The sequence below is a fragment of the Clinocottus analis genome, unplaced genomic scaffold (assembly GCF_023055335.1).
Source record: "Clinocottus analis isolate CAN_PGR_092001 unplaced genomic scaffold, fCliAna1.0.p SCAF_20, whole genome shotgun sequence".
NCBI classification, from domain to species: Eukaryota; Metazoa; Chordata; class Actinopteri; order Perciformes; family Cottidae; genus Clinocottus; species Clinocottus analis.
The window spans coordinates 11,068,771-11,093,758 of record NW_027175932.1 but is presented as its reverse complement, the minus strand read 5'-3'; the positions used below and the strand labels follow the sequence as shown (position 1 = coordinate 11,093,758).

Genomic DNA, 24,988 nt, shown 5'->3' with positions numbered 1-24,988 from the left:
ACCGTGTGTGGACACATGGGAACTTCAACAGCCAAATGAAAATACATGATTTTTATATGAGAATGACAAAGAGTCATTAACGTGTTTTTGTGTGTGTGTCTTTGGGAGTTTTTGGTAAACCACAGAGGAGATATGAATTAGATTAAGACACGTAGCGGAGAACCAGCGGAGGGTGTTGTTGTCAAAGTTGTACTAGCAGTAATAATTGTTTTTGTAAAAGTAATAGTTAGTAGTAGTAGTAATATGTCTTAAAAGATTCCATGCATACGTCATTAAATGAGTATGTGTAATAAGCCTTTATGAAAATACAATATTATATAATTATAGTACACCATAAAAATGCCATGAGAATTTAAATTCCTGTTGAAGTATAGTGTGTCATAACAAATGTAATAAAAAAGTTGTATGAGTTTGTCTGGTCATAGTATACTATATAATAATATAATATCAAAATCAAATAAAGTAGAATAAATATTCTATTGTGTGTATTGTGTGTATTGTGTGTACTGTGTGGTCGTGATGTGCTTACATGTTGCTTTTATCACCAAGATGGATGCGGCTCTATGATTAGACCATAAGTCACGTGTCGTGTCGTGTGAGCAGCATTTCAGTCCAAAAAAAATCCCCCGATGTGTACAATGAAGTGTATTGTATCATATCATAGTCGAGTATGCCATGAAAACGCTTTGAAAAATGTTACATATCATTAAAATTGATACTTATGCCATTATGTCATAAAAAAAGATATATTCTTGTCATAAAAAGGCCATAACTTCTTTGTATACTACATAGTCAGTTTGCTATGCCATAAAAAAATATAGCATGTTATAAAACATCATTTTATAGTAACAAATCCATAAAAAATGACATAGTATGCCATTAAATTGTCACAAAAAAGGTCATAGGTCAAATTACATCATAGTAAATATAGTTTATACACAGCAGCACAACAGCGTCTCATTTTATTGTATATTTATGTTTTCAACACTCTTCCATTTTCCAGAATGACAGTTTTTCTTAATATGTGAAGTCTAAATGTTTTCTTCTTAATCTATTTGCACTTTATTATTATCATCTGCATTCACTTTATATGTTGGAGAGGAACGCTTCTTCAACTCTTCTGTATGTTTGCACATGTTGAACATTTTTTAGACTTGTTTTGTCTTTATATGACAAATGATACTGAGACATTGTTATGATGTCATGTCACCGTTGGCTCCTGAAGAAGTTAAGATGCTGCAATAGTTGTCGTATCAGAACTGGAGACGGTCCTTCATTGACAGAAGAGACGAGCGTGTTCCTCGACGCCGCTACTCTCTTCAGGACCCGTTAGACTCACAGACGGAGCGTCCGATCAGCGAGCATGTTGGATTTGCTGCTCTTTCCCAAACGGTTTCCAGTGACGGCTTCTGAGCTGTTTGTGTGGATCTCAAGGATCAGGTCAGTGAAATCACTCCTCAGCTGAAAAAACCTGATTTTAATTAGTAAATGAAGAGAAGACACAGATACGGGTAAATAGACTTTATTCTTCAAAGCATGTTTACAGTATTGAAAATGTTTTTTTGTTGTATTTTTTATTTCACCTTCTAGCCCAGGCAACTATTCACTTTAACCCAACTTTTAGAAAATAAAAGAACTCCTATGTACATTCATTCACATTTGATAACAAGCAAAGATATTATTACATGTGCTTACTGTACATATAAACATATGCTAAAGTGTCCAATGAAAGTAATGAGCTTCTTTTCTTTTAATACAATGTTAAACAGTAGTGGAGGTCCCTATCAGGAAAATGGAGCGTATCGGAAATATTTCAGCAGTACTTCAAAAATTCTGATGTGGCCGCCCAATTTAAGCGTATCGTGTGTCTGACATGGTCGACACCCAACAGGAAACAATCGTTCACAGACCCGTCACATGTTCCTCGAGATATTAGTCAAACCGCTAACTTGTCAAAACCCTTTACCCACAAATATGCATTCACGGAAGAGTTTCACACGCGTGAGAAGCCGTTTCAAATTCAAATTAGGACGCAAACTACTCATTAAATCATCCGTCCAGGACTGCATGTACAAAATAAGAGCGTTCACAGGCACACCGGCAGACTCACGGACCATCCCGTCTCGTCAGTCATGAACTCCTCGCGTTGCTTTGCAAACCGGTTCCAGCAGAGAGCGCCCGGGCAAACACGCAGCATTTGTAAAACCGATTTCCCGGAGTGAGTAAGAAAACTTGTTTCACCACGTTTTACTTTTACTATGTTTTGCTAAACTACGGAGTGTTTGTTCAGGAGTCTTCTGCTGTTGCACCAGCAAACATCCACACACTCTCAAAGACCTCGGCCTTCATCATATAAAGTATGTATATATATATATATTTTTAAAAAAAAAGTCTATACAACTGTAACTCCAATTCTCTTTGTGCTACATGAACAATGATAGTGTGCGTTATGTACAAGCACAAAACAGATGTCAGCACTTTGGTGTAGGCCTGTTAAAGTAACCAAGAGATGAACTCGTTTCACTTTTTAAAAGGTCCGCCTCAAGAGCATTTAAAAAAAACACAAACATTTAAACAGTTACTGACAGCTACCATTATTTCTTCCTCCAACAGATGGTGCTCTTGCTCCTCAGGTCCCACTAACAGCTGACATTCATTAGATTGTTTTTTTTTTAACTTAACACAGATGTGCATAACCGACCTACTCGCTTTCTTTTTTAGACCTTCAACGTCGGGTGCTTAACGTAACAAATGACGACAGCGGCTCAGCCAGTCCCCACGCGCGTAAAGAGGGATAACTGGTCTACAGGTGTATGAAAACATCTTCGCTTCATGGGGACCGAGCAGCAAAGGTTTCGTCATATCAAAAAAGGCGATTCTCAAACGTTTCCGCTCGACACTGGCGCAGACAATTAAATGGTTTGGTCTCGTTTAGAACAGCATGTCTTACAGTCGAGGTCATCGTGAATAAAAGTCCCCAACAAAGCCAACTTACCATGTGAACTACAACCAATGTCCTATCTAGCATTATGAACAAGGAATGTTCAAATTACAGTGAGATGCACTCGTCCCCAGTTTCGATTTAGACGGAAGAAAAGCGACCAAAAAAATGAGAAAAAACCCGAAACATTACATCATTACAGTGAAAATCGCCCTCAATTCAAAACGACTGTTCGCTGATGCACAGCGACTGCATAACTTAAGGGGCGAGGTTAGACGTAAACACGAGATGCTCTCCTCAAACTGGATGTTTCTCCTTTCGGTTCAGAAAGTCAAAACAATGACGCCCTCGCCAAACTACACAGAAACAACGACTAAGCGGCTTTTCTCGGGCACGCCCCATGCACAGTATGCCGAGGAAAATAAGGGTGAAAACCAGAAAGTCACAAGGAAGACCACAAGTACATTTTGTGTGTGTGTGTGTGTGTGTGTGATTTGGCTCATCTCACAGAGGATTACGGGACAGCGCTGGTCTTTCCACGTCGGCACTTTCTCCTTTCATCTGCAGCAAACAAAGCAGGCTCTGTATCGCTTTCGTATCGTTAGAAATTTGGTCGTTAGCCGGGCCGGCCCTCGAGGGGGTTTCCCCTCCCATGAATGCGCAATATGAAAGTCTCTGCAGGCAATCAGATTAGTGTCCGCCCGTCAGTCCCGTAGGCGGTTATTATGTGTTTGTTATGAATATGATGACATTCCTCCATCTTATTCATAGCGAGTTAAACTACAAGAACAGCAGCTGACAAATACACTACGCCGATATGGTGTTAATTGAAATGACCAAAACCAAATTCCGGCCATGTGGGTTTCACATTATAGCGGGTCTCGAGTCTCTGCGTCACACTCGCCCACGTTGCAAATGACACGGGCTACCGGTTAACCAAGGGTGTGACGGCAGAGGAAGAAAAAGCTTGTGGTCCACTTAATCTATAGAGATACGGACATGTAGAGGGGGCTGTAGGCCCTGAGCCGGACAGACTTCGAGTCTGGCTCTTCCCTATGTAGACCCCTACAGGGCGCTCTGCATTCTTCATGTGAGGCTCAGAGAAGATTGGAAGGGAGGAAGAGCAAAAAGAAGAGAAGATGAGGGGGTGGGGCGGGGGCATTATTCAGGTAAGTTCAGCGCAGCCACCTCCAGTTTCCTCTTGAAGTACTGGTTGAAGCGCAGGACTGCATATCTGAGACACAGAGGGAGAGAGATAAGAAACAAATATACTCGACACATTAGCTACATGGAAACCAGTGCAGAAAATATCAGCCTGTTAAGTCACAGTGTGCACTGAGCCCTGAGACACATTTTGTTCTTCTACACATGACTGAAATCTGCTTGGCAGAGCGTATTGAAATAGCTGTTGATGAAGTGATGACATTGCAACATGGCTACGTACCCCAAGAAGTCAAAGTCGATGGTGGAGACTTTGGCCTGAATCAGAGCCCAGAGACCCCAGAAGAAATGAGACGCCTTCACGCGGGGAAAGAAGAGAGAACACCGCAGAGACACAGAGGATTAGCATGTACTCTAGGTCTAAAAGTAAATGTCGTTTCTAATTACACTACACGGCACACTCGAGCATGCACGAGGCCAGCAGGAGCCTTATGGCAACAACAACTAACAGCCGACACAGAAACGCAATTGCTTGCACTGGCCATCCTCCACACCTCTTTTCCTCTGGACAGTGAACAAGACAGTGCGGCTCGGGGGACAGCGGCGAGCCTCAGAGGTGCAAGTTGTCATTACAAGCGCCTCCCATATGACGGTCGCATCACAAACACCCACCTGTCCTATTCGTAGCGGAGTAGTGCCGGTTACAGCTGACTCCAATCTGAGCTCTGTTTAACACACGTCACATTATAATTTGGGTTTGATGACCTGGCGACGGGCCTGGACGTCCAATCCGAAAACAAACCACCCCCAGGACGCTTACCGTGCTCTTTCATTTTAATTTAATAACCTAGTTTAATCATTAACGATTTAACTACTGAGAAAAATACAGGATAGATGCCAATTCAAAACAACTGTTTCACCAACTGCTTCTCATCGGCCTCGAGCATCAGTGTGTCGGCAAACAGAACTCATGTGGGTGACCTCCAGCCATGACGGATAACAGATGATGAGATTATAAAACAACCAGGATAATCCTAATACCCATAGACACGCAGCCCCGTGGAATATAGGCCTAAATGCACTGCACCTCCGATGAGAACTGGAGACGGCCATGTGCAGATGTGCCCTACGGGAATAAAATGTGCAATACAAACGCTCACCAGGGCAAATCGGTTGACTTGGACGTAGAGAACCTCCACCTCTCGGTCTGCCACCTCACGGCCTTGGCCTTTGTGCTCCTTATAGGCCTCCAGGTAGGAGCGGAGCCACTGCAGCTGAAAGGCCCGCTGAGGGTAGTGGCTATAATCCACCTCATTCAGGCCTGTAACACACAAGCTCAACACTCTGAACGTTGCATACGTGCATCTGTTTGTATGCGTCGAGCAGCGAGAGTCACACTCACCGGCAAACTCATTGAAATGGTTCCCAATGTCGTAGGCTTGGTAATTGTACCCAGCGTACTCGTAGTCAATGAACTTTACATTTCCTGGAGAGAGAAGCAGGTTTGTTTAGACAGGAGACACAGGAAGCAGGCACAAAATGATTATGTGTTTTCCCTTTGATAACTCAGAATGTCAAGGCTTTTCATTTCATACTGACACTTTTCTTCCTGACTGATGGTGTGGCTGGCTAGTTTGCCGATTGTGGGGCTAAGGAGTAAGAGCTTGCATTTTGAGGAAAGTAGACAGGAGAGGGAGACTGCAGCACAGGTAACGTTACACAATGGATTTAAGAAGACACATTTACACCGAAGAGATCTTCTACTTCAATTACCTGCTCAGTTCTACGCATGCACTATCATGCTGTTTAGGATCAACACAATTGTAATGTTAAGATTTATGGGAGTCATTAACAAATATATTGAAAGTAAAAAATGTTCTTAAGCAAATGCGGGGAGATTTCCAGACTACAAATGAAGCGAACCAAACTAGCACGTATAAAGAGAGCTTGCACATCCTCGTGGAGGTTGAGCAGTCGATCTCCAAAGATGTTTTCGGAAACCGATTAGATATACTAGTGACCGACTTATCAGCGTTTTGTTTTTTTTCTCCCGCAAGACCGCAAAATAGGCAGCCGGGATACATTAGCAGAGATGAAAATGTATGACGCAACACGTGGAATGCATACAGAAATCAAGGAGAAAATAGGAGTACATCTGGCTTTTCAAAGAATGTTTGTTTTGGATACATGCACAGAATAAAAAGAAGGGAAAAATGGCCAAGTCAAAGTGGTGTTTTGAGGAGATGAGGGGGAAACGGACGAAGAAAGCAAAAGGAACAAAAGCAGGAAGATAGTAAAATACAAAGAGAGACTTAGGTGCTCTGTAGAAACGTACAGTGAGCTGCCAAAGCAAATGTACAGCAACACACTGTTTGATACATGCGCTCAGATCTTTGTCGACTTATAGCAGACAATGTACTTGTCAGTAAACTGGAGTTATCTCTAAGAGCGATCTGAAACTATTTTATAGTCTCGGGGGGTTTACGAGAATCATTTACATCTTGGGAGTAAACCCGCCGTCAAGAATTCGAGACTAACGGCTCAAGCGCTTGAAGTTAATTCTTGGCATCCGAGAGCCTCTTGAAAACTTTTAAATCCAACGTTCGTGCACGGAGAGGATCAAAGAATGTGTTGTTGAACGCATTTGTTGGCCGGTGAATGAAAAGGGGAAGCGTTGATCTCAAGATGGTGGCGGTTGATCTCAAAATACAAACCCTTACTTTTACAAGCCCGGTCGTTAAAGAAAAATAGATATTAACCAGTAAATGTTACTTTGAAGAACAGTACGTGAAATCAAATGTGTCCACTCTTTAACGTTTTGGTCTTGTTTTGGCTAATTTCTTTGGCTTAACATATGGAACATTAGTTTTTGGACTACAGAGAAAGTCACTTTGAGGTGGGTTACCAGCCGACGTGTAGGTCCTAGCGGGACACAACTGAACACCTCCAGGCAGTGGCTATAGCCCCCCCTGTGCAGCAGATGAAAAGGTTGGGGCAAACATCTTCCACACATGCTCACTCTCACACAGACATATTTGTCTTTTATCCATTCTTGCTCCCACGCACAGTGTCGAAAAACATCAGACCCTGGAGCCAAACTCCCTTCCTTTTCGTGCCCCCCTCCTCCTCGCGCATGCAACCTCACTTCCCCTTCTCACAACACTCCCCTCCAATGCTCCCTTCCCATTGGTCCGCCGTGAACCCAATAGCGTGACACCTCTGCAGCGTCTGCAAATGACAGAATCTTTGATAGGCTTCCTGTCGGCTGCTGAGTTGCAGATTTTCGTGGCCCTTGGGACCCAGTAAAATGTGTGCAGATCACTTGTTCTTTGCAAATAGCGGCGTAAAGTGAGAGAGGCAGGGAAACTAAAGCAGCCTGCGTTGAGACTGAGAGACAAAGTAAAGAGAGACAAAAAAGACAGAGGGAAAGTAAAACTGTTTTTGTTGGAAAACAGAGAAAAAAAATGATTGAGCTTCGACCACTTCTGTTGATGGTTTCATCGATACAGGAAGCGGTGGCTTCTCTGCAGTCGCGTTCTGGCAGACAAGAAGTTACCAGTCAGGAGTGACAGGAAGAAGTGCGGTAGCTGGTCGGTCTCCGTTCATGCCTACTTTGTCAATAAAATGCTGTAGGTGCAGAGTGTGATGAAGACGGAAGTTTGGAACGAAAGTTTAGACTGCTTGATTTGCCACGGTAAGAAATGTATTAATTATTGTTTAATTCCCTGGATTACTGCGCCACATCCCATTGTGGTCTAGTTGTGTTGAGCGAGACGTATCGGGGAAATTCCTTTTGCGTATTGATCAATAAGCCTTCCAAACAGAAGATGACCTCAGCCTAAGTTATTGAAGCCTGAAACATGATTCTGCAAGTCTTTAAGTATGCATGCATGTCATGCACTGCTTTTTCAATGTGTGCAATTACACCTATACTATTCAAGAACTTAACATCAGGTTAAACACTGATTGGACACAGAGAATATGACAAATATTCCCGTTAAGGGAGTTTCATGCTGGGTGTCGGTCCAGTCTCGCGAAACTGGATAAGTCAGCATTTATTTGATGTGCAGAAACAAAGATTCAAATGAGATTCTGCAGGTGTGCACGTCTTCTTCTGTGACCTGCGGTCGACCAGGAACTTTTTGGTGTGCTAAGGGCAAAGGGGTTTCCCCGCATTTTTGCAGAGGTGTGTTTCAGTTTCAATGGATAAAGCTGATGATTTCTATTTCTTTATGTCAACAAATCCCATTAAAAGGCCGAAACCAACAATGTGTTAGTCTGTCTCTCATTACTTTCCAACTTTCCCATCCTGAGGCTCTCATCCTCGAGCCTCTGAAGACAAATCACTAACACTTCATCAAGAAAAAAAGGCTCAGTAGTTCACTAAAAAGAGCTACACACTGTTAAAACAAACATGAGTAAACAGTGAATTGATTAACTATTTGGTTTGGGCTGTGTGGTGCCGAAAAAAACTGTTTAAAATGTCCCCCAGTCAAACAGTGTGGCTCAATGTTGTGTTTTTAATAGTTCCTGGACAACAATGGAGCTTTATAGCCCAGAGCAACGAGCTATAAATACAGTTTTGGCAACGCAGGTAATACTTGTTAGTTGTTTTTCCATGGGATTTGTCAACAATCAGAAAAATACAGAATATCGCCAGACATATCCTTTCACTTCTCTGGTCTGCCCAGTTATCATTATTATCATAGTAAGGAGGAGTGACGGAAAGTAGCTCAACACTTTAGGCCTTTGGCTGGTGCTCAGAGTGACTTAAAGCAAGTGCAAACCATAAAAAAAACATTTGTGCAATGACCAGCATCGTAAGTAGCCTCACTACTGTCAAGAGGAGGGAAAAAACTGGTGAGCGAGTAGCAATGGAGGGTAATAGGTAGGTACAGGGCTCCTACTGCTGCCATGAACTCATCCCGATTAACCCGAGCAGTGGGCAGACTACGCGAGGGCCCTCAAAGCCGAGTGTGTGAGGTTTGTCTCTCTCCATTGCCTCCCCAGGGCAGGGCGGCGCAGGGCAGCCACAGCCTCGGCTGTCATTCCTAGGGGAGAAAGGCTAGACACAAGGAGCTGTGAGAAGGGCCCGCCCCTCGCCGCAAACCGACGAGGGGGCTAACAGCTCTTTAACACCCCCACCCCACCTCCCGCATACATAAAAAAATAAAAAAACCTCTCTCTTCTTTCCCCATTCTCTCATTTGTCCAAGTTAACCCAACAGTTCCTCTGCTACAAAGACAATGATAAGAACAGTTTCACCGACTCTTACAGTCCAGAATAATCAGTCGCTCAGTGCATAAGCAAGCCGAGGACAGGTTGCTTGACCTTCATACCATCAGAATAACATTACTAAAGCACCAAAAACATGTGCTGTCAATAGAACTAAGACTTGCTATGTGGTATGATGTAATGGCATTGTTTCTTCACGCTGATAACAGTGGTTTACGTTCTACGTGTTCAGCACAGAATTAGAACGACGGATCAGACAATTTTGTACAAAAGACTGAAATCCATATCAGAAACGACTATGGGAAATTGAAATACGGAAGATTGAAGATATTCTACCATAGATTTGACAAATGTATTGGCCTTCCAATCTGCATCAATCAACATTTTGTTCTATTTCAAATGAGGATTTCATCAAAGCCGAGTAGCCAAAGAACAGGTTTGTCTTATCCGGCCGTTCTAATTCGTTGCCTGCAGCCCAATGCAAACACTGGCAATGAGTGAAGCATGTGACTAGGGTTGAGGAAGTGCAGTTATTGCCATCCTACCTGAGCGCAGAGACCAACGCGGTTCACACTACGACACAATTCAGTCACACAGTAATGTCTATGACTACACTTCTGCAGTTAATACTCACCTGCCTCCGTATTATAAATTATGTTTTTGCAGAGAAGGTCGTTGTGGCAGAGAACAACGGGCGAGCCCAGCACAGACAGGCTCTGCTGCAGCCACACCAGCTCTTCTCGGAGGCACCGTGGGCTCGGCACCTCCGTACTCAACCTGCAGGGGCGGAGTAAAAGAGAGGGAACACTGAATACTGAAAGACGGAGGCCCATTATGAGTATTAATAGAAGAACCTGAAAGTAGACTTAGAAATAGAGGTGGGGAGAGAAAAAGGAACAGAAAATAAGAAGCACGACAAGGGAAAAGAGGGAAATAAATAACTAAATTTGAGCAAACTGAGCGTTTCTGAAAATAAAAAGCTCCGTTAAAAGAATAAGAAAAGAAACTGAAATCCTCCCAATTTTACTATTAGAATAAAATATATTGTGACTCTAACGCAAGTTCTCACTAGAGCTCGTTTACGACGACATTTCCTGCCCATTGAATTAGGTTTTATTATAACCACAGTGACACGCAAAGCTAATACATGTTTGTCCATTTCAATTTTCTAGAAAATGTATTTATTTCATGCAAATGAACAAATTTCTTCATATGGTTTAGTTTATTTGTCAGACTCTGCAGCGCTGACATTTTGTTGATCAAGAGACGACGAGCTGACAACAAACAAACATTGCGCAACACATCATGGAAAGAGCAGGCTTAAATGGTTATGGCCGTAAGCCAAGTGCCAAGCACTCCACCTAGTTCACTGTTTTTGCCTCCAGCATTGAAGGCGCTGCGGGCGCCACCGCCTTTCGTAAATCTCGTAAGCGTTTCTCGAACAGCGTCCGCGTGTCGGTGGCCAGGGAGGAAACGTACAGCCTGAAATGTCAATGTTTGTTTTGGATGTACTTTGGTGCGTCTCCACACACAAAGGTTGTGGGTATTGCAAACGCGATGTTCGAACATTCGAGACTCAGTGGTGAGAAAATGCCCAAATTGTCAATACCCCCATTTGTCGTTGGTACCGACACACCGGGAATACATGCAAACTTGGTTACATACATATTTAGAAGACAGAATTACAAGTAGCACAACTAAATGAGAGTGATGCCAGACGACAGGTGCATAAACAGGATAAATGACCATTTGTCAGGATTGTTTTGTTGTTTTCAGAGACAACTACTGTACATCTGACAGCAGACACTCGTTCCCTCTGCACGTGGGGTTGTTTGGATCATTCATGACTCACTGATAATGTGAGGAAGTCATAGTTCCACGTGGACAAATGTATCCAAGATATAGGATATGTTTCCAAACAATGTGATTAGAGCCTGTTTTTTTTTGTTTTTTTTTAACTATTTAGCCTTCTTTAAAAAAAAGGTCTTAAAAGATGTCAAAATCACACATCTATGCCTTAAGTTCTTCAAATGTACCTATTATATACATTGTTCATCAAATTCATTTATACTCCCAATTAATATTTATAATGGGTATATATTTTAAAGGTTTGTCCTTGCTTTTGTTTAATCTCAGTAATTAGGATTTTTGAGTTAGTGGGAAAGTCAAAGTACAGTTCAGCATTTTTTTGTGAAACTATAGTTTATGTAAAACTGCTATTTGACGTGTGCATGGATTTTAATTTTGCGGCTTTACCAGAACATCCATGATAACGTAATAAATTAAATTAGATAGCTATCATGCCCTTTGAGTCTTTCCCTGCCCAACAAAGTGGCGAGATATGTTTTTTTCAATGCATTTATGCATATTTGATTCTGTCTCTATCACTAGGTACAGTGTTGTTTGTAAAAACTAATGTTTAAAAATACATGAAAAATGTTAACAGGCAACAGTTTGATCTCAAGGCGGACATTTAGGTTGCGAAGCCAGTCGGCTGCTGCTGCTGCTGCTGCTGCTGCTATACTGTTTGACTGAACTACAGCAGTTTTCAACTTAAGCCAACGTTAGCCACGTCTAAGGATCTGGCAGATTTCAGAACCATCCTCTCCATGGCCTCACCTGGCGTTACGCTGTGGGTCCTTGAAGGACTTTGGGATGAGCGCAAAGTACTTGCCCAGCTTCAACCACAAGTCAGACTGGGGCACCCAGCCATTGTGGGCATGGATGGCATGGTACTTGGCTAGCTGCCTGGCAATGAGACTGCAAGGAGGAATAGACAGAAAATGCAAGTTTGAATTAGAGAAGAATTGTGTTTTAATAGTTGTGTTGGTATGTACAAGTAATTGCATCTGTCAGGTCTGTCAAGCATGCACTGTTTGCCTAGTTTGGTAGGAACATGTGACAAGACTCTTTGTTGCTTTAAAAACAAATTTAGTTTTACCTGAACACAGGTTGGCTGCGGATGTCCTCAGGCTCCAGAGCAGTTCCTTGCAGAAATTCATAGCAGAGGCCATTGTTGAAGGTGCAGTATAGGTGTGGGGCACAGCGGTTTTCATGTAGTACTCTAAAACTTTTCACTTCATTTTCCCGGTCAACCAACAATTCGGTTTTGTTGCCATAAATACGGACCAGGACCACATCCTGTGGGACTGCACCCACGTAGCAACCCAGCAGCTTATTGGTGATCCCGTCTGTGAAAAACTGCAGAGACAAATGGAGGAAAGGGTAGAGAACAGGTGAACCAGGCAATAAATCACAATTCATCCCGTACTTCAGAAATCTAGCTTGTCGACTACAGTGACACCGTCCTCCACATTATGACGTATGAATACGATGAAAATCTACATTGTTTTGAGCAATACACAAGTTATGAGAGGAATCTGGCAAAGCTACACAGTGCCTGTCTGGGTTGATCTAAGCTGAACTGTCTCTGCAGCAAAGCTGGGAACTGTTTTGGGGGGAGGGGGAGCAATGGGGGATGTTAACATACCAGCCCTAATTGTTCACTCAATAAGGCATTGACTGAGAAAAACAGGTCAGGAATTTGATTTTGGCACGAGGAAGCAATGGCAGGCATTTGCTGAGTTGCCACTTTGCTCTCATTGATGAATATAGGCAAGGGTGGCGGAGCATGTGACCTGCTGCAATCCTCACTGTGTTTACCAAAAAGGAGCCACACCCCCTGTCTGTTACTGGGAAACTAACATAACTTACTTTGCTGGTTGTACAGATGCACAGGATTGAACGTTGAGCTTATGTCTCAACATGCTTCTATTGAATAAGGCCATGAAATGTTGGGGCATAATGTTCCCAAACATGTTCAGTTTGCTACTTTATTATACTATATTTTACTTTGATTAAAGAGGGCATTTATAGGATTAAATAGCAATTAAAAGTAGTATATTTGTCATCTGTGTTTCTTGACAACAGATGATGCACTCAATACACCAGCAACTCTTATCAACGTGACGCAGTAGGATGACAATCGTGAGCTAATCTGCGAGGTAGTTACACCTCTCCTCCTCTAGACCTGTGTAACAACCTCCATGCACAACTGCTACTTCGTGTCTTATTGAAAAACGTAACAAAGCCGGCGACCCCAGTGAAGACGAAGCAGGTTTTGGTTTCACAAACTGCGCCAAAACGCAGACAGAAACCCCCCCATGTTTGAGCCCTAACCTGGCGTGACGTAGATGCTATCTGCGAAAGGAAAGCCATTCGCGGAAAAACTGCTGCAGCACCTTCGTGGTTATCTTATCTCACGTTACCGTGCGTGTGTGTCCGTGTGTGTGTGTCCGTGTGTGTGTGTGAACGGCAGCAGCAGCCACTTCACAGGGACGTGCGTCTGGGCGTCTCAGTTGCTCGCGGTGTCGCAGGAATAGCGGGTTTCGTGTGTCATGCGCTCCGGGAATAAATTAACGTCGGTATTAGCCAACTTGAGTCTTTCGCGAGACCACGCTGCTAGCTTACACCAGTTTTCAAAATTGAAAGCCGGCTTCAGCTTGAAAGATAGACCTCGCTACGTGCAGACACAGGAGCGAGGGGTGTGGCGACATGTCGCACCGAGCAAACGCAAAATTAAATGTTGGAAATGAAATTTAAAAAAAGCACCTTCAGTTTGACCTCGGATGGCTTCCAGCTCGGTCTCAGCTCCTTGATCAGCTTCAGTGCACCGGATCTGTAGTCGCTTTCGTCAACTGTCACGTCTATTTTGGGGACAACGGGAGCCTCGTCGGGTACGTGAATGTAGTTCGCCATGCTACGTCTTTATTTCTTGGGATATCTTGAACTCGGACGACCAGTGCGCTGTTCGCGGGGGCTAAATGCGCAATGTATGAAAATATGTGACGAGCGGCCGATATATAATCCCGGAGTAACGGCAGTACGTAGACGGTGTGCGGCAACGCCTCTCAAAAAATCCCACCCACTAGAAAAAAAGTTCCCCTGATGCATGCTGGTCATCGAATGACTCAATAGGAGCGCCTGTTTGAGTCACCGGCGTGCACCGCCGGCGGAGCTTAATCCTTACACATAAATATATGCATATTAATATTAATGTAATGCAAAGAAAAACAACACAAAAACATAAATTAGACATAGACGTGACGTTATGAAGATAGACTGTGTAGAAGAAAGGTTATAAATCAAACGTATGATTCAAACGTTTCTACTGCGATGCGAGTCGCTCGTCCTCGGTGGATACGCACAAGCGTACACGCTGTGCTTCTGGCGTCACTTCCGCATATCTACTTGAATGAAATGAGCTTTGTGTCAAGTCTGAGCGTTTTAAATGTCAGAGATAGGAAGGCCTGTCCTGCGACACACAGAGAGGTTTAACCAGTTTTAACCCAAAGTAATCCGGCTTTCTAGTCTCATGAACAACACTGACCCAGGTCGGTTCAGTGTAACAGGAAAACGAGAATGTTGTTAGCTGAAGTAAAGCTGTACCCAGTGCTCTACCCCTCATTACATGGCCCATAAATCTTATCTCATTTTAGAGATATGAACTGAATGACAGTTTACCTAATACGTCACTCAACAGACTCGTGACACAACTCACCCCCCTGAACTGACACTGAATACACATCTCGGTTGCTGATAGTGTCCTTGTTCTTCAAGGACACTATCAGCCCAAAACACACTTTGTTATGTCTTGTAACCCTGTCTCTTATCACGGCCACAACTCACTCTAGTCTGATAGACTCATACAGCTGTGTTGTGTGAACTCATCTGAACCAGCCACAGAATGTGGAAATAATTATTTCTTTATCACATCCAATTCATGTGAGGTCTACCTTGTTGCTTACTAAATACTGTGTCAAACATTAAGGATGGCATTGCCCCCATTTCTCTGCCCTTCATTTCCATCAGAGATTTTGATTTGATCTTGACGGATGTGCCACCGTGGGCGGTGTTGACTCAGCTTGTAATCCAGGCCCTGCTCTGCACTCCAACAGGGGGACACTTACACCCGGGAGAGCTGGTCCAGTGAAATCCGCTGGTCATTTCCACTTGGCAGCTCCAGTGGAGCAAAGTGGAGGGTGTCCTCTTGCACAGGGATACCTTATCAGATGCTCTATTGGGAAAGCACGCCTTTTACTCACGTTTAATGTCCCTGTGTTAAAAAATAACTGGAATACGCCCCTATTGCCCCCTCAATACTAGTGAGCTTATTACGCAACTGTTACAGCCCTACACACATTGATTTTTACTTGTTTTTACACAATGTTCAATGAGTGAAACACAAGGTTTCTTTAATAACCTTTATCAGTGATGGATAAATCAATGTGGGCGGGTTCCGATTGGTGAACGACTGACGACTGACCTCAATGACACACACGTCTACAGTCTAATTTCTCCTTGTGGGGATTAATCTTTCCATCTTACTTCTAATGTTTGTTTTACTTGTAAAAGAGGATTTTCAGGCGGTTTACAAATAGCAACATCTCCATGAGCAACATATCCAAGGAACAATAGACAGCATTATAGGAGCCTGATAATGGCTATTGTTATAACGCCTGCTGAGGCACAGGAGGAGCCATGGTTGCTATTTAGGTTGAAATTCAATCGAGAATCACTAAGATAACATAGCAACAACAGGATTATCTTTCTTTAACGCCCTGTATTGCTGAACATATTGTACCTGTAACTAATCCTCATATACGTTTATGAAGAGATGGATTTGCATTCATGTTGCAACTAAATGAAAAAGCCTTTACTAGACATATCCCTCAAGTAGACTTGGTTTTGAAATATTTTTATTCGAAAATATACATTATTTAAGTTACAAGTGAAACTAGATCATTGCTACTTCATCAGACAGCTTCTTCTCAAAATAAAAAATGGATATGACAGAATGCACATTTCCTTTTCATGCTTTTAAGACATTCTTTAGGTTCAACGCGCTGCTGAATCAAACCCCTCAAACTCAGTCGAAGTAGTCTTCGATATCAATGTTGGGGTTGAGCAGCTCCTCTCCGTACGGGGTCAGATCCATCTGGTTGAGGATCAGGTTCTCAAAGGTCTCTTCCAGGTCTGTTTCCCCGATCAGCACTGCTCCCACCATCCTACCTCCACTGAGAACCACCTGGAACAGTCACAGGGTAAGTCGAGTGAGATCGGATGCTCGACTTTACAATCTCTCCAGTGGTGGATGAAATGATTTTGATGACATGGTGGCATCCACAGATGCGGCCTCTTCACAAGTTGAACAAATAAAGCAGCTGATCCGGTATTGCTTCTGGCTCATTAGCAGCATTAAATCATACCCACAGAGGAACAGTGGGTTTCTTTCACACAGTTACGACAAATTCAAATGGGACATTTTTCAGATGCCACGGGCTACCACAAGAATGTCTGACAGCATCCAAGCAACTTGTCATTTTGAAGAGTATTTTTGCGGCATTTCTACTTTTATTTGACAGATGAGAGTGTAGAACAGGTGGGAGAGAGTGAAAGGGAGAAAGAGAAAGAGAGAGGTATGGGTATGACATGCAATGCTGCAATCAAAACTAGGACATTGCGGTTATATGGCACATGCTGCACCCACACTACAAACATGTGATTTTTAGAGCAGTTACATAACAGGCATTCATTTCCGTATTCAGTAAATGCTTTTTTTCATGTAAGTGAATCATTATTGGTAAATGAGCCACACTTAAGGTAGCGTGTCACACACGAGAGCGTTAGTGCCCTGACTTTCTCGTCGGTATCACCTTGACATACTCCCGGCCTTTGGTGCAGCGTAGCAGCAGCTCCTGGTCGGGCCCCAGACCCTGGCCATTAAACTTCCCCAGCAGGACCACCTGTGGAGTGGTCACCAGAGAGGAAGTGGTTTAGATGCACAGCGTGACTGAGCCTCGAGGGAGAGGCACAAAGTAGCAGCGCTGAGAAATGGCCTTGAAGGGTCTTGAAAGTAGACAGTCGATGATTAACATTTTAGTTATTTTTTAAACAACTCCCCCCCCGCTGCAGTAAAATGTCACGCACCTTGTAGTTGAAGAATTTGGTGATGTGCGAGAAGAGTTCGAAGCAGAAGTCCAATTCTATTGGTTCTGACAAGACGTGTGCCGCCATGCAGCGGCCGGCGTACCAACCCATCTGACGGGCCTGCGTCCATAAACGCATCTGCACGCACACGCACACGCACACACACACCCACACACACAGGATGAGACCCAGATCTAGAGAGGAAGTATAACACTGATCTCTGGTAAGTGCTTGATTGTGGCCCCAGAACATCTTACTCTGCTTCCACTCTGCTAACCCTGACCGCCATCAGTCCTCATGCATAACCATTAGCATATGGGCTCTTCTGACACGCTGATGAAATGTACTCGCTCCGCTCTCACACCAGTGCTGGGGCAATGAAACGAACCCGCTTTCTTGATTGTCTAAACTGACTAATTTCAACACAAACTGGCTTTTTTACGGGCCAAAATAATTTGTTTGAATATTGTATATTTTCAGTTTCCATGCCCATTTTAGTACAGTCTATATATAAATGACTCAGTACAGTCTGTCCGTAAAAGATGAATTAACTTACACCAAAGATATCAAGTTTGTCCTTCAACTCTAGTAAACTTTTTTAGTGCGTGTGTTTAATGACTGATGACAAAATCAGTTCGGTGGCTTTTAATATTTTGCAATCGGGCACTATCCAATGTACCTTAGGAATAACACAGGCTGCAATGATTTGTCAGTTAGTCTACCTGCTGCCACAGTGCGCTGTGTTCCCAGCATGCAGTGCACACGTCTCCTGCAGCGTACACATCTGGCTCTGATGTCATCATGTGGTCGTCTACCTGCAGGCCGCCATCGTCTGCGAGTGCAAACTAAATACGGAAAGCCCCAAAAAACAAATAATCATTACGAACCAATACATATTTAACACTACATGTTCACAAATGGGGGAAAGTAAGTCGCAAACTCTTTCCTGTAAAATGCACATTTATTTGGGAATGTTCATTGTGGGGAAACGGTTTTCCAAAAGTAATTCAACACCACAGTCTTGCCAACAAAGACCAGTAAATTGATTAAAGCTGATCCGTCCTGCATTACATAACCTCAGACTGTGCAAGAAGATAGAGAATTACAATGTTGTAGCAATTAAAAGAGCACAAGAGGGCTGCCCTTGAAGTCCTTTCCATGACGTCATTTATACAATGGCGAATCTAATAGTCAATGAAACAATTTAATCCTGATTTGCTACTTGATGTGCTTTTCTAACTCACTGGTTAGAAACAACAGGAATTTCTTGAATCTCATCTTCGAAAACTTCACAGACCCACGAAGCAAATATGAGTCGTGTTTCACAAGGTGAGCTACCTCACGACTTACATTGTTGCCGTGGAGAAACGGCTCAGCGTTTGGCACGACACCGGTGGCACTGACGACAAAATCACAGCCAAATGTTTTGCCATTAGTCAGCCGGATGTAAACCGGCCAGGATCCTTCTGGGAAGAGAGAAAAAAGCTCACGGGGTGAAACGTTGGAGGAGGGAACAAAGGAGGCGAGGAAAGAATGAGGAGTCCGAGCAGCCGGTCTGGTTCTCACCATTCTCCGGTCCGAGTGTTTGCTGAGGGGAATCGAGCAGCTCCGCGGAGGTGAAGATCTTTTCCACCTCACACTGGTATTCCAATGAAACTCTGCGGGAAACCTGAGCCCACGCCAGCAGAGCGAGGTGAGCCAGGAGGAGAGGAGGACAGTTTAACATAACAGCAGGTCAAGACAAGCAGACGGTACTATCTACACAAATAGACTTCCCAAGCAGCCCTCCATGCTTGAGGATGAGCACAGAGGCTCTCAGTAACAAGAGAGGACACACTATCTCACCTGCTCTGCTCCTCGTAGAACTATCCCCTCATGCCAGTCCGGACCGAGGGCACTGCCAGCCTCCGTGGGACCAGAACCGCGCCTTCGTGCGTTCTTATCTGTAAATACACACACACAAAAACAAGAGTACGATCATCTTGGGACAGATGCTGAAGAGAAAAAGAGGATATTTGCGTGTAACACATTGCAATAAAACTGATATGAAGACCTGCCGTGAAGGTCTGGGACGCTCCTGGTTCTGGTTCCTCTGTGGTGTAGCGAGTTCTCTTACAGGGAGCAGCTCTTTCTGGTTTGTCGACCTCCAGTGATGGAATGAGGAATTGTGCTGCCCCGGCGTCAAAGAAGGGGTTTCCTATGGCTTTGTCCTTCACAGCCCAGATCACCTCGCAGCCCTCCACTTCATACCTAAAGGGAAGATGTTCAGAGATGCCGAAAAACGTGAATAATCTCTGAACGTGGGGAGGACGCTTTATTGAGGCCTTTCAAGGAGGCTCAATGCTCTTCAGTCGGAAAATCGTGATCTTCATTTTCACATGACAGAGAGATAGAAATCCAATCACGTGTCCTAAAAAGAAAGACATGAAACTTTTGTTTCAGTGTTTTGGTTATAGTTCACTTACACTAATTCCAGTGCAATCCCACCGTTGCCGACAACAACGATTCTCTTTGCTCTGGATAACTGCTTCTGAAGATCCTGAAACACAAAAACATGTTTCATCTTTATTTAACCAGATAATTGAGAACCAGTTCTTATTTACAATGACAACATGGCCAAAAGTTATGTATGTAACATGCACAAACAAAATATAGCTGAAGGTGTTCTTTCTCTTTGAACAAACTACTTCTTGTTATTTCTTTCTTTATTGTCATAAGGAATTTCAGACCTGCGTGTAAAATAACAATGCAAACACCCAGCGAGGTGGAGTCTTACCTGGGCGCTGTCTGTGTCCCGTATCCCCAGGACATAAGGATTGTCCCAGGTTAAGAGCTTAGGTCTGCCCCCGCCGCAGATACACAGCTTCTCATAACCGAAAACCCGGCCGTCTGCGGTTTCCACAGACTGCAAATAGAAAGGAGAAAGGGAAGTAGAGACTCTTTTTCATATCAAGCTTTGACTTGAGTTTCTCTTCTCACACTTTGGTAAAGTCGTGTTTCTTTTCACACACTGGTGTTGGATCCTGGACATATTACTCAGAGTCTAATCACAGTCCTATTATTCTGTTCTTTGATGTGCTGTAACCACATGGCCACAAGGTGGCGATAGTAGACCATGATCACCAAAAAGCTTTGTTGCGATATGTAAATCAGTCTGAATTGTATTGCAATTATAACATTGTAATCAGTAAACAACTAATGGGGAATTACAGCATGGTCGGCTTATCACTTAACATTGTATTTAGTACAAATACTACGAACATTTCTTATTTAATCTAGAATACCAAACAACATGTTATCTAAACACACTATAACATGAACTACAACTTCATTACATTCATGCACACAATCAAGAGCTATCGGTTTCTAATAAACTCTGCAAAACAACTACTTACATGTGATTGTGTGCAGAGTGATTTCACAGCAGAGTGGATGATAGTGAGGTTGGGAAACTTGTCCAGCAAAACACTGGATGGTCGCTCCTCAACATCAAACTCTTCCAGTGTCTTGGACACCTTGTCAAGGACAACATAAGAATGGGGGACAGAATATTAAGTGTAAATTTGTGTTGATGGACAGGTGTTTGACACATTAATACAAACGAGGGTATGGTCATAAAAAACTAAACACGTTTTAAGATCTGATAAACGTACATTCATTGATTGGATGAGAGCCCATGTGGGAAACAAACCCTTTCAGGTTTTAGTGCACAATATGTGTATGTTTGATGATTCCTCTGAATTCCAGCATCATCGACATCATCATCCTCGTCATCATCCAACTGACCTGTTTATAGTTGGTCACTGCCTTGATATGGGGACCTGCTGTAATCAGAGCCACGTCATCTGATGGAATCTGGGATGACAGCTGTCAATGAAGATTAAGGTTAATGCTTCGTAGCTATAGACATGCACTACAGTAGAACAGCCTAACTACCTTGCTAGGTTCACATATGTATGTTGTGCAGACAACAATTTATTATTCACCTGCTCGACACACGTCACACCCGCGATGCCACCTCCCACGATCACAAACCTAAATGTTTTCTCTTTTCTATCTGCCATTCTTTATACAAAATTGCAAAGCTAACGGTATCTAGCTAGCTAACACAAGCTCTCTTCGCATTTTCAGACAAAATGGGAGTTGTATGTATTGTTTTCTCTCTGCATGCACACGTTGACAAACATTTAGGACCCAACTGATGATTGTTACGAGTGTTTAAATGCTCGAAGAAAATTACTGTAGATAGACGACCAAAATTCCCTTTAGCACATGTCAACAGAGCAGAGGCAAAGTAACTTCCGTGTTTACAAATAACTACGGCAAGCAGCACGGGCGTTTTCCAAGCGCACACACTGTGAAACGCGCTTTGACATGCGTTTTTGAAACACTATTTTGTAGGTCTATGGGATTAACTTCAAGCAAATATATATCGTGACTCCATATAGTAATAATAATCTTGATTTTGGTCGAGTCAATGCGTTGTTTCCGTCAGTATGGTGCAAACATTGAATCTATCACGCTTAAAGGCATACACATAAAACACATATAGGACAACAGGCATATATTTGCAAAAAAAAAAATAGAATGGTGGGATTACATTTTGCTAGTTTATTTTCATGATCCTAGAGTATTGTGCAATGGCTCCCTGTCATACTGCCATGGCTTACTGACACTCAAGCAGAACAAGTCCATCCTGTTATTCTCTTGCTTTGATCAGTAGAAATGCCTGCTGTGAAAAGGGCCTTGTACACTAAGTTGAATCAATTTAAAATGACATTGATTGACAGTGATTTTAAAAGACTGTATGTTTGTTTAACATCTCCACCAAAAACAAACAGAGCTTCCTTTCCACCAATGCATCTAAATTCCAGCCAACCCTGTGCAGACCCAACACTAATACAACGTTTTGTTTGTGGGCATACAGCAGAATGTAATGACTTTACTTTTTTATTTGTATTTTTCTCACATATCTGCAGTTCTAGTTTTTTTGGGGGCAATTATGTGTATTAGTCATGTTTAAATGATATAATATTAACTATTATTATTTTGTACAGTAATGACTGTAAATAAAGTAATAATTTATTTTTTTAAATAAATTTATTTTTCTTTTGTGCATTTGTCACTGCCAATTGAAAATATAGGTGCATTTTGATATCACACATTACAATTAGAATCCCCTTCAATGGCCAACTAGATATAAATAAAATGTATTTAACCGTTTTAAGTGCCTCATTTACACAGTCATGGATGAACATAAAGTCAAATATAAATATATGGAAAGCAAGTGTTGCTCCATATCCAGAGCAGTATATTCAGTCTTTTAGAGGAACATATGGCAATAAAAGGATATTATTGCGAGAATCAGAAAATGTTACCTAATGTTGATGTATTTGTTGTCTAGTTCTCGTCACTGCAATAAAACACCTGTACATCAACGTTGCAGTGGGAGTAGGTCACAGTCCTTTGTTTTGAACTGTGGTGTTATAAGGCAACCCTCTTGTTTATATTTGGATCACAATTGTGTCTGTAATGTCACAGATTAATGTTGCCGTGTCAGGAATCAGAACTAAAATTTCCATCAAAACAGTCATCCATCGCCATTACTGAAGCGATAAACAACTCACCACCGGATAACAGTTGAAGTACAGTGCCATTTGTGATTTTACATGAAGTAATCGACAGATCTTGACACGATCCCCATTCTCTCTCAGGGTTTGTCAGATAATGGCTGCATTGTTTTGGGATTCATCCGCTAAAGCCGGCACTTGTTCTATTTTTGAAAAACCTTTTATGCCGGTGGTAACCATGCATGGGAGCTTCGATGTCAGTGTCTGAGATGATTGGGTCACTGGTAATCAAACACAGGTTAATGCTGTGCGTCACACCTCCCCTCTTGATTTTCATTAGGATACCCTGAATGACCCCTACGGGAAGACAACAGATGACTGTATGGCAGACAGTACTGTGATCACAAAGATGTAAGAATTTGGACAAATGGTGTTCGTTCATAATGTAAATTCACTGACTGTAATGGATGCAACGTATACAGTTCACTTTTACGTTATTGATAAAAAAAAAAAAAGAAGCTGTTATTTGTGTGGATGCATTTAAAAAGGCTGTTCTAGGCCGTTGAACATATTATTGAAAGCATTCTGTGTTGGAAATGAATGTTAAAATCAAACAAATGTTAGATACTTGCAGCGCAATGCATGTAACCAAGAGTTAAGTTGAGTTAAGTTGAGTTTTGTAAGGAGGCCGACAGCCTCCATTATTGATCACGTTATGGGGCCAGAATTAATTAACCTGACCATATTCATTGGGCTGTAAATGCTAAGGTTTTGTTTTAATTAACTACAAGTACAAATACAAACAGGCATGTCATATATTTCAACTAAATTCAATTCTAATTCAAATGAATCTAAACAAATCTACTGTCAAAATGAAGATTAGTCACAATACAATGCAAACTTTATTGTCCACTAGTGGAAATGTGTTATCGGACCTTATAAATATTAATGAATAAAAGAAAAAAACACTAAGTTGTCCCTGTTTTCTCCACGATTAAGATATTAATGATATTATCAGTTTGTATTTAGTGCTTAGCCGTTAATCATCTTTTGTCCCACTCGTTTTTACTATGCTCAATATAAAATTATAAAACATCTAAATTCACCACTGAGTTGTCTGTTTGTGTGTCAATCAAACAATGTGTCGTTGTCCACGCTGTTGCTCTGATGCTTGTGTCTCTTTGTGACAGAAACTCTCCGGACACTAACAGTCTGCTGTCCCCGCAGAGGAAGTTATCTGGAGCTCAGGAGGATTTCTTTTCCTTCATAAAGTACCCCTGCGTGATCTGCACAAACTGCTACAGTACGTACTTGGTCGCCCGGTGGAAATAAATAAAAGATCTCAGTATACAACAGCAGTCACAGTCGGCTCCTCAGCAGCAGAGAGACCAGCACCTTGTGTTCCCTCTCAAATGGTATCTGACCTTCAATTATGATGTTAGCCGGCAACAATGCAAACCTCATCTTCTGTATACAGTTTTCAAATAAACTATGTTTTGCTGGATTTACATTGTTCGTCTGCTCAGGTGCTGTCCATGGTGTTGAATGGTGCACCTGGTGCAGTAGTGTGATCTGCTAATCTGTACACACTGAAGTGTAAAAATGACAAAATGAGGGTTATCTGTTGGAGTCTTTCTTGATACGGACCTGAGACTTATTATCTCGCTCTTTTCCCAACCACATCCAGTCCTTATCCCGAGCTGAGCTAACTGACCCCTGGTGCCAGCTGCATGTTTACTGTACAGACACGTGAGCGACATCTTCTCGTCTAAGCGTATTCTTTTAATATGTTGAACTATTCCTCAGAACTATTGTGCTGAAAGATGATATCCGATGGCATAAAAGCAGAAGTCGAATTTGCAGCAAAAACAAACAATTGAATTCATTCAGTTTAGTCGAACTAAGCTAAACTAAACTTTATTACATTCATCATGATACATATTTTACATACATACATGAAATTTGGTTCCTGCATTCAACCTACCCTTAGAAATTTAGGAGCAAGACACACAATGCCAGTGTATCTTTTAGGGCCTAAAAGACATTTGTTGTACTCTCTCTGAGGCCTTTATGTTACCAGGCAATGGTGCAC

At 42.4% G+C, this 24,988-nt stretch overlaps 2 protein-coding genes across 3 annotated transcripts; both read right to left on the bottom strand.

Moving 5' to 3' along the window:
• Positions 1 to 1,506: 1,506 nt before the first annotated feature.
• Positions 1,507 to 14,251, bottom strand: etnk1 (ethanolamine kinase 1). The gene is made up of 8 exons (XM_068586134.1): positions 13,949 to 14,251; positions 12,279 to 12,538; positions 11,957 to 12,097; positions 9,972 to 10,114; positions 5,505 to 5,588; positions 5,263 to 5,423; positions 4,386 to 4,459; positions 1,507 to 4,175 (listed from the first exon to the last, which is right to left on the bottom strand). Exons 1-8 carry the CDS (start codon positions 14,093 to 14,095, stop codon positions 4,103 to 4,105), a joined length of 1,083 nt encoding a protein of 360 aa, XP_068442235.1. The 5' UTR covers positions 14,096 to 14,251; the 3' UTR covers positions 1,507 to 4,102.
• A 1,827-nt stretch (positions 14,252 to 16,078) lies between these two features.
• Positions 16,079 to 21,619, bottom strand: pyroxd1 (pyridine nucleotide-disulphide oxidoreductase domain 1). Of its 2 annotated transcripts, none has more exons than XM_068586705.1 (13): positions 21,313 to 21,619; positions 21,113 to 21,193; positions 20,722 to 20,841; positions 20,103 to 20,231; positions 19,792 to 19,865; positions 19,380 to 19,576; positions 19,172 to 19,269; positions 18,893 to 18,995; positions 18,677 to 18,792; positions 18,049 to 18,171; positions 17,327 to 17,464; positions 17,053 to 17,142; positions 16,079 to 16,424 (listed from the first exon to the last, which is right to left on the bottom strand). In XM_068586705.1, exons 1-13 carry the CDS (start codon positions 21,388 to 21,390, stop codon positions 16,266 to 16,268), a joined length of 1,506 nt encoding a protein of 501 aa, XP_068442806.1. In that variant the 5' UTR covers positions 21,391 to 21,619; the 3' UTR covers positions 16,079 to 16,265. The 2 variants fall into 2 exon arrangements, with proteins under 2 accessions (XP_068442806.1, XP_068442807.1); XM_068586706.1 differs by having other exon boundaries at positions 18,677 to 18,789.
• Positions 21,620 to 24,988: the final 3,369 nt, after the last annotated feature.